At 41.7% G+C, this 10,638-nt stretch overlaps 1 protein-coding gene across 1 annotated transcript in view; it reads right to left on the reverse strand.

Moving 5' to 3' along the window:
* fasn (fatty acid synthase) overlaps nucleotides 1–10,366 on the reverse strand; it is a 32,567-nt gene extending 22,201 nt beyond the window's left edge. Inside the window, exons 1-5 of the mRNA XM_084567102.1 lie at nucleotides 10,077–10,366; nucleotides 4,095–4,230; nucleotides 1,025–1,177; nucleotides 739–912; nucleotides 68–268 (exon numbers count right to left, since the gene is read on the reverse strand). Coding sequence (XP_084423228.1) covers nucleotides 68–268; nucleotides 739–912; nucleotides 1,025–1,177; nucleotides 4,095–4,221 — 655 coding nt within the window. The 5' untranslated portion in view covers nucleotides 4,222–4,230; nucleotides 10,077–10,366. The remainder of the gene's footprint in view (nucleotides 1–67; nucleotides 269–738; nucleotides 913–1,024; nucleotides 1,178–4,094; nucleotides 4,231–10,076) is intronic.
* Between the last annotated feature and the right edge of the window lie 272 nt (nucleotides 10,367–10,638).

Raw genomic sequence — 10,638 nt, forward strand, 5'->3', positions numbered from 1 at the left:
TAATTCATTAAATAATTTTTATTTCACTATAATAAATGTCAAAAGATCAGTATGTATGCCCTGAGACCTGATGAGTCGAAGGACTTGCAAGTGCCCTCAGGACTGAGCATGCCCAGTTTCATGAACTGCACCGAGGTGTTTGGCTTGAGCAGCAGGTTGACTCCGCCCACCAGAGCAGCATCACAGTGGCCCTGGCGAATGGCGTGAAAGGCATTTTCTAAAGCCAGCAAGCTGGAGGAGCAGGCTGTGTCTATGGCGGTGCTGGGGCCTGTACAAGAGAAGAGGGAAGGAGGATTAGAGCCTACAACTCTGTATAATGAGCCAGGGACATCCAGAATGTGAAATGGTTAAAAACATAAATAAACATAAATAAATAAATAAAAAATAATATAGCATGGCACATGTTCTCAATTCTGAGAAAATACACATTACTCAGTTACTCCCATTAAATCACAGGAGTTTTCTGTGCATATGTATTGCAAGGTGCAAGACAAAAAGGTAATGAAAAGGTAAAATGAAAACCAAAAAGAGACAACTAAAAAGCAGACAGGCTTAGGTTATTTGTACATATCTAATGATTTAGCATCTAATGAGTTTGAGATGAGCTTTTAAGAACACCTGAACCCGCACAAAATGAAGACTTCACAACATGGAACAAAAGCAGGGAGAGAGAAGACTCACAGACATTGATCTCACAAACAATGGAAGCATGAGTTACAGTTGACTGGGTGCACGTACCGCTGAAGTCAAAGAAGTAGGAGAGCCTGTTGGCCAACATGGCACGCTGGCAGCCGGTCATGCTGTAGCCCAGAAGTTCTTCTGGATCTCTGCTGAACGCCTCACCAGCCTCTGAGCCACTCACCCCGATGTAGACGCCTGTCTTACTGCCGCGCAGCGAGGCTGGGTTCAGTCCTGGATCACAACATTTTTATTTTTTTTAAACAGTTTTTAAAAGAGCCGATTAAAAAAAGAAGAACACACTTTCCAGTAAACGTTTACTTTTTGTTTCACCCCGTTTCCTTACCTCCATCTAAGATAGCCTCATAGGCAATCTCCAGCATGAGACGGAGCTGGGGGTCCATGGTATTGGCCTGTTTAGGGTGGACTCCGAAGAAGGCTGCATCGAAGTGGCTGATGTCTTTCAGTTTACCGTTTCTCTTTGGAAGACCATACAGACCTTGAAAAAAAGTGGAAAAACATTTTCAAAATAACTCCTCACAAAAGTGGTTGAAATCTCAAGTGCAGAGAGAACAGTGGACAGCACATCTGACCAAGCAATATCAAAATATCAATAAACACAAGTTTCTGAGATTTAGAAGGATAATGGTGAGATGATGAAGATGATGAAGACTTTCTTCAATGGTCGGTGCCACGGTATATACAGAATCTTAAAACTAGAGTTGCTGCACTTTCCCATTTAAATAAAAGTCAGATCTTTTGCCAAACCATGTCACATAGTTCTGTTAAAGCTGATCAGCAGCAGGTAAATCTTGCTGTAGTATACAAGAATTTTAAACCTGGTGTTTGTAGTGAGTTGCCTGCACTTGGGCACTGGTCGTGATCTATTTTATGTTGACCAGAAATAAGTGTTTCGTCAGAGCTGAAGACAGGAGAAACGTCAGCGATGGAGATGGCATGGGATAGTGCAACTAAGAGTTTGGTGGACCCTATGGTGAAGGATTATTGTCCTGGAGTTGGTGAAACTATACATATCATATAATAATTCTGCACGAGACTTTCCAGAGCTAGTAGAAATACAACACCGGAGTCAACACTGTTTGTGTAACTACTGTAACTGCCAGAAGAGGGAGACAGCAGTTCCACACTGCAGGTTTAACATGGGCCGGTGTAGAGAGACTAATAATACGGCATTTGGATTTCAATATGGGGCGTGTTAAGGTTAGTGGATAGTCCTACAGCCAGACAGAGCCATTTTGTTGTAAACTAAATCTACTCAACAGCACTCAAACGACATGTATGACTACGTTGCTAATAATCTTCAGTGCATAAAGCCTGTCAAAACAATTTGATTGGCCGGCCAGCTCTTTGCTGATCATAATGAATTCCAAATGGAGCAACCACCAGACCAAACATCTTCCACTAAAATTTTGTCTGATTTACAGGCTACAAACAAACAAACAATACACAAGGCAGCAAAAAAAATGACTACTTGTTATTCTGAGCAAGATCCATTTTACTTCAAGTTGGAGCTAACTAGCTTGCTGTACATTAGTCCTCGTAAAGAAGACATGTTAGATACCATTCACTTTTTTTTCCAAGGACTACCCAAGTTCAGGAACCCTCGTCTACTTTCTCTTTTCAACTTTCTATTCTCCCTATTCTACCCATTCTCCCATGATGAGCAGTGTGTGGTCTCTGCATCAGCAGGCCCAATCCAACCCTTTCAGCACATGAATGTAAGGTTGACATGGTTGCCAGGCACTGACAGACGGGCCTTTTATTCCAGGAAAGGAAAAGAGGAAAAAGAGGAGACTAAGGATTTGAAACAGCAGAGGGACAGCAGAGCGGAGGGAGGAAAAACTCAAGTTTATAATAAACGAAAATGTAAATTATTAAAGCAAAATAAGAGCAGGATAGAGAGATACAGATTTCTTGAATCACTGTTAGGTAGTCAAGTCAGGCACAGTGAACAAAAGAAACACAGCTTCCTGAACGAGGCCACTCTGGCAATAAAATGGGGTTTCAATTCAGGTGGCTCCAAGAAAAAGCAGAATTTTTTGCTGCCATGTTCTAAGAAGAGGCTGCACATTGGTCATCAGGTATGTGCAAGAGCAGATAGCTGGGGAATTACTTGAGGCTACTGTATTCCCACAGTAAAGTTAAATGATTTCTATGATAAGCTTTCTGAGACACCCAGGGACACACAAATTAATATGTCTGTACCAAGAGAACACAGACAAGCAGATTAACTCATAAACTAAATGATGGAGACAATAAAATGTTTACAGCTTGACTTCCTAAGATAACCTTCTAGAAAAGACTTATCATTTGAGAAAGACAGTTTTATCTTATCAACGGAGGGTCATTACAACCGTGTCAAACCATGTTAGTGATTAAAGAGCGGGATTGACACAATAGTCATCCAACCGCTATTTCTGCATAGCTGAAGTAGCGGGTGGATATAGCGGGTTAAATAATAAAGAACTCCATTGGTTTAAATAATAAAGTGCTCCATTGGTTTAAATAAGTCAGCAGTGTTGGTAAAGGTACTGAACTTCAGACAGAACCAAGCTAAACTGAATGAATGATAATAAACTAAATGCAGTGTTTCAGGTCTATATAAACTGCTGAATGTCTTCAATATTCAGTTAAATAGTGTGATATCACTGGCAAGAAAAGTTCATAATGAAGGGTCCTCTTTATAAAAATGAACGAACACAGTCTCAGTCATAAAATTGCTTTTAGAGAATGTCAAACAAGCGTTGGCGACAAAAACTATGTTAGGAATCACATAGTATATCCAACATATATTCAGATTCTTGTATTCAGATGGAAACTGGAAATAGAGAAGCGCTAAGTGAAGAAAAGACACAGACTACAGTGGATTACAGTGGAAAGTGCATCCAAGTTAGAGTTAAAAGGAGTTTAAAGTCTATTTAACATTTACAGAAACATAAACTTTCATAGTCTCCTACCAATCAGCACTAATGGTTACAGTGACCTCTGTTTCTGGAATGGAACACCAAATCTTTCCTAATTTCAGGATGAACAAATTCAGAGTCATCACTTCACCCACTTTCTGTAATACAGCAGTTGTTACAAGCCTTTCCCCATCTCTCTACCCTCTGATTTGCTTTTATCTCCATACAGTTATCATCATGGGAATAAAATAGGAGCGAAATGCATCCCAATATAAAATACACTGACTACTCAGGTCACTGAGACTCCAAATGACATCAACCTGCCCAGTGTTTGACTTGTTGTGAAGATCACATAAAGCATTATTCATTACTGCACATTCATCCTCAATAACTGGAGCTACCACAGGGCTACGGGCTAATTTAAATGTAATGCAATAAAATCAACTTTGCATTGGATACACACAGCACAGAAACAAATATGGGAGGTTTTACCTGGTGTCCACCGCCGGTTGTCTTCTGTCACCATGTCCACACCATTGATGAGGTTTTCCCAGAATTCCTCCAGGTTATTAGATTCTGGCAAACGGCCGGATATCCCAGTTATGACTATCTCATCCATGGTGAATCACTGCAAATACAGAGAGAGAGGCGGTGTAAGCCATCAGTAGTTTACATTCTTTATTTTAAATACACATTATTCACCGATCAGGCATGGCATTACAACCACTGACAGGAGGAGTGAATCACATTGATCTTCTTGTCACAATTCAATGTTCTGCTGGGAAACCTTTGGACCTGGAATTCATGTGGATGTTACTTAGACATGTACCATCCCACCTAGACCAGACCAGGCAGCCCCACCCCATAGCAATGACACTGCAATCACCAGCAGGATGCAGTCTGACACAGGCACACACATAAAAACATGAAGAACAGCACAAGGTGTTGACCTGGCCTCCAAATTCACTAGATCCCAAACTGATCAAGTATCTGTGGGGTGCACTGGAACAAGCCTGATCCACAGGGTCCCTTCCACTCAACCCATTGGACCCAAAGGCCCCCACTAACAATATTCTGTTGCCAGACGCCACAGGACACCCTCAGAAGGCCCATGTCCATTCTCTGATGAGTCACAACTGTTTTGGAGGCACAAGGAGGCCTACACAATATGAGGAAGGTGGTCATAAGGATATGTGTACACATGTGACAGGTCTACTAGAGTATTAAATTTGGGATGTGTGTATAGCAGCAGTCAGAATGTCTGACTCTTTCTAGGATGCAGAGAGACCTGGTTAGCTTGATATCCAGCTATGCTGCCCATGAGAGCTCAGCCTCCCATACGTTAACAAAAACACTGGAGCCCCATAGCTCCCTACTCGTTACCAGCAAATACATTATCACAAATATAGGATGCAGAGTGCTATTAGATATAGTTTGGCAACCCCCTCCTCCAGCAGTGTCCTGTCACTGTGGTAAAGAAACACGTTCTCAGGCTCCGTCCACATCCATAAGCATCAAGTAGGTTCTCAGCAGCTTGGTGCAACAACTGTTTCCCAAGAACAAGTCTCTCATACTGCTAGCACGAGGAGCTAATTAGCAACAGTCCACAGTGTGGTCAGGTTTAGCATCAATTAAGTAGAATTCCCGACAGAAAAGGCTCCCACTAAGCGTCCAGTCTCTCCAGCAAACAAATACACGAAGTCGTGCAGGAAGATACGTCACTAAATCACACTAAGTTTTAGCGGTGACTGTCTTTCTCGCTCCGTCTCTCTCCTCTCGGTCCCACCCATCTGGTTACCTGGTAGGTTAACTTGAACATCACTAATTGGCTAATAAAACAGATTGACACCTGTCCATACCCACAAGAAAATGGTGCGTTCAGGAACCATGTTGAATCTGTAATGCATATTGCCAGCTATTTTAATCTATGATAATATCATGTTCCTTCACTTACTTATCCAGATTTTTTGTATTTTGGTTCCATTAATCTTTCTCCACACACTGCTATGATAATCTGTAATGCATATTGCCAGCTATTTTCTAAATATACAGCAGTAATGTTGTATTCACAAGCCTCATCTGTTTATAGACAGTAGCCTACTTCAAAAGATTTCCAAACACAAAGAGGTTAATGCCATCTCTTAAGGATCTATCGTTCAGGAACCATGTTGAACATAGAAAAATACCAGTAATTTTCTATGAATTTCCACATTTTGCACTTTGCAAATTCATGCCGCGGGCCAGATTAGATCCTCTAGCATGCCGGTTTTGGCCCGTGGGCTGTATGATTGATATCCCTGATGTACAGTACATGACCAAGTCGAAATCCCCCATTCAGCCAGACATGGATCTCCAATCAGGATTTGGACTGAACTTTTGCATTATTGTACATTATAATAACCACTCAAAAGTCAAGGAATAAAAGGTCATGTGGATTAACTGATGGACCAATTTAAAACTAAATTGGTCCATCAGTTTTTTGGCCCCCTTTTCACCAAATTGGAAATGTGCTTGGTGGACTGTGTAATGTGAAACATAATTTTCTCTCTAGCTAAATATATATACAAAGGCAAACAACATTTATTTGCAATTTGAGACACAACACCCTTGATGTCATGTGTTAAACACTAACAGCACAAATAATGTTATAAACCATTACAATTCTCTTCTGTCTGCAATACATTCATTTAATAACAGGAACACGCTACAGTTTTCTAAAGTCTCCATTTAGACCTGCACCTTCTCTTGGAATTTGAAGAATCGGTTGAAACAGAATTCAAATTCCTGAATGCATTACGTGGCTCCCTACTCAGCTGATTTTGCGGATAACTGGTTTAGTGAGAGCAAGCTGTGCTGCCACATCTCATCAGTGCAACAATCACTGATAAACTGTACAAAAAACAAGAGAAGGAATACGCTGAAACACTGAATGCCTTCAGATTTTTCACTGCGACAAAAATTGACGTGCAAGATGTTTAAATGACGCCCTTGTGTCAGTTATTTAAAAATATTAATTTACACTAAAATGCTTCCGTATTGGAGCATATGTAATTGTTGACTGGCAGGTTTGGAAATGAGTCCCTGTGGTTACGCATGAAAGAGCACTTACAGCAGACAATGGAGTCTGCCGACAGACTACTCTGTGTCCATGGGCACATCCATGTTGTACTGTGTATGTGTGTGTCTGTCTTGGTCTTTGTTCGCACTTTCTAGGTCAGGCCTTTTTGTGTCAGCAGGCCCAGACGCATCAGCCGATGAGCTAGCAGCTGGGGACGGTGTTACTGTACACGAACCATAATATGAACGCAAGTCATCGTCCCACCGTAGAGCGCATAGTCTGGGAAACATATTTCAGGGTGTTGTTATAATATCAAGAGAGACAAATTGATCAAAGACAAACAGAAGCATCAAATGATTACACATATGAAGAAGTTAACCCAAAATAGAAGCATGACATGCCTTAAACTCAAATTGTGTCCACATAGCTCAGAAGGTCGCGGCCATACTCATTTTATGAATTTCATAATCTGCACATGTTCGCAGCAGTAAATGTCTTACCAGCACGTGGCATGCATTGTTGTCAAATACGCATCTTTACTTTGCAACAGTTCACATCAGCTGTCCACGTCTGTTAGGGAGTAAGTCAAGACATTCAGCAAGGTGTTACCCTACCACTAACCTCTAGAACAGCTGCACTGCTGTTCATATGGAAAGCATGACCGACATTCATTTCATACTGGCCCTGTTCAACCAGGGGAAAGGTGAGCGGACAAAATAACTCCACACTGGTTTGTGGAGACACTTCCAACAAGGGAACAAGTGGATGCAAACAATGACAGGACATTTAAAATAGAACTGGATGAAAAACAGGTTTTCCAAAACCACAGCAGAGGATTTTAGGCTGCTCTTCTGATTTGTTGACAGTAACTAGCTGTTTACACATGAGCAGACAGGTAAAGTATCATAGAGACAGCAAAGCAGCTGAATACAACGAGAGATAAATCCATGCAGTTATGGAGGGGAGTACTTTGTCGAGATGAGCAATCCGTGGCCCACTATCAAGACAGAAGGTTAATTCCTGGGTGGCGTGTTCAGCTGCATGCATCATGTGTTAAGCATCATGTTCCTTCACTTACTTATCCAGATTTTTTTTTTGTATTTTGGTTGCATTAATCTTTCTCCACACACTGCTATGATAATCTGTAATGCATATTGCCAGCTATTTTCTACATATACAGCAGTAATGTTGTATTCACAAGCCTCATCTGTTTATAGACAGTAGCCTACTTCAAAAGATTTCCAAACACAAAGAGGTTAATGCCATCTCTTAAGGATCTATCTGCTCTGCTTTCTCACTAGTCATGAGCAGTTAATAACCTTTTTAAACTATTCCTTTTTTTTGTTTTTGTCAGTTCACCTTTGGTTGATCGAGTAATGAGTAAATTCATTTTTCATTAGTTGAACACTAGTTCAGAACTGGCAACATCTCACTGCATGCCACTGATGATGTGCCATATAAGAATTTGATGGCAGAATGAAGGGAAACATGTTTGAATTCCACACAACGAATAAAAGTGAAGATGATCAGACTGGTGAACACAAGTCAGTCATGCTATCAGAGGCTATTCTGGCCTCTCTGTTGCTCACTGCCTGAAAGGATTTGGACTAAAGACTGGCCATGGATTAGATCTGATGCAGCACCGTCAGTGCAGTAACTAGCCTTACCTGACCCAGATCACATACTAACACCCTGCACATGACAGCAGACACACACAATGATGCCAACAAGGATATCATCTAGACATATCCCTCACCGTCTTCTCTTTAGCCGGATCGTTCTGGATATTAGCCTGCTCAGCTCAGCCAACAGAACACCACAATAAGAAATGACTTGTCGCCATTTTGTTAAAAACCCCTGAAGGTGGAAACACAGTGACGACAACTGCCAAACCCTATCATTACTCTGCAGGAAGCAATATCATCACGGAGTAGAAAAGGAACAACTTGTTCCTAGATTACAAAAACCAGTTCACTTCATATGCTGAGTTCTGATCAGTTATTCTTTCTCACAGTTGTAAAATCAGCAATAACAGCATCAATTATCCTAGATGCATTTGCATACGTTCTTCCAAACATCTTTCCACAATACCTCTGCGAATTTAGTCTGTCTCTGCCCTTTCTGCCCCTGCATGTAATCCGAGACAGACTCCATGATGTTGACATCGCACTGTCTGCCATATGACCCACTGCCGGACTCCTTCTTCTTGTAGAGGAAGATTCTGAAGGACTGACTGGCTGACCTAGTGTCATTCTGCAGAATGTGGGACCATTCAGACACCTCTCTGATGGCTAACAATTTCAGCATCTAACATTTCTACTGTATGTCATGTGCAAATTTTGGATTCATTCCTACATCATTTGTGATTTTTTGTTGTTGGTTGATGACCAACGTGGTGGAAAAGAAAGAATGATGACCACACAGAGGAGAGAGAGAGAGAGGGAGAGAAATTCCTCAACCGCATGTCAAATTGAGCAAACTACATTAGATCATGGAATTTAGTACAGCCTCTTTATGCCATCTTTAGTATTTTCTTGTTTAACTGAGCCATGTAGAAGCCAGACACTGTGCCAGTCACTCACAACAAAAGAGGACATCTCAGATTGTCATCCAGCAGGCACAGGAGCCACCCTCAAATCTGTGCAGGAAATGATGAGTCTGCAGCATGGGATGAAGAATGAATGTCATTCATCCTCCAGCCAACCTGGCACACTTTGTACAGGCCTCAGTGACCTGCATGGCAGTGGACAAAAGTGGCTCATCACCAGCGTCTCTCTTGTGACACTGGGCCAGAGACGGGAGTGCTGCAGCATCCCAACAGGAATCAAAATGAAGGCATCCCTAAGAACACTCTTAAACTACCGAAATGTGACCAGACGGACAAGCACGACAACTTCTGGAAATGTTCCTGATGTGACGCTGCGGTGGCATTATTAGTTCCAACCTCTCAGACCGGTTACCAGACAGCCTGCATTCAACCGAGCTGATGCTGGCGTTTAGGACTAGAGCCAGAGTTTAGAACAGTAAAAGCAGAACTGCCCTGGTGATGATGTACGACTGTCTGCAAATACCCCCCCATATTTAACACATCCTCTCCATTTAAAGTGACGGTACTGTCGTTTCAATTCCACAGTGCAACACTGTAGAGAAGCAGAAACGCCAGAACCATCAATAGAACCATTTCCAAACGCTGGACAGGAAACAAAAGCTGCATACATCAGACCATGAACGCAGAATACACGACCACACAGAAGTCAAATAGAAGAAACTAAAGCTAATAATGTCAAGTCATGTCGCAGTATTTCCTTTTTTATTTAAGTCATAAGTCGATACAAAGACACAGATATTTACAGTACTAACAGTAGAGATAAAGTCAGTGACTAAATGTTATCAGGTGGAACCGTTAGAGAACTTACCTGTGTTCAAATGTCCCCAAAAAATGATGAACTCGAATCACTTGGTTAAATACTAGCGCGTGTATTCTCTCGAGCAACTTCACCTAGCTAGCTTCAGTTGGTCCACAGTGTAAGAAGACTTATCGTTTCCTTGCTGTGAGGGTTACCCTCCGTGCTTCTTTGAATCTCTTTTTTCCCCCTGATGAATTTAAGTGTCTCACATTCTGCCTGGCCACGCCACATGGGCTGACAGCCGCTTGGCCGCGCAGTCCAATGAGAGAAGAGGCAGGGCTCCGTGAGCCAGCCAGCGATGGAGTAATTCGTTGGACGGCCCCGAGAAAAAAAAATAAAATGTTGAGACGGGGTTACTGGAGTTCAGACTGACTCTCATCTAGACAACAGAATGACAGTTGCCGGCTAACCTATCATCGCTGATTTTAACAGTTTATATTACAGTTTATAGTATGCAACACAGATTTATTTGAAAAACGTCCATCTGCGTGACTCAGCAAAAAGCTACCGGTGGCAGCGGAGAGAAAGTTATGACTTTTTTTTTTTTTAATAATAATTTTCTGTTAACAAA

The sequence above is a fragment of the Chelon labrosus genome (assembly GCF_963514085.1).
Source record: "Chelon labrosus genome assembly, chromosome: 19".
In the NCBI taxonomy this organism is placed as follows: Eukaryota; Metazoa; Chordata; class Actinopteri; order Mugiliformes; family Mugilidae; genus Chelon; species Chelon labrosus.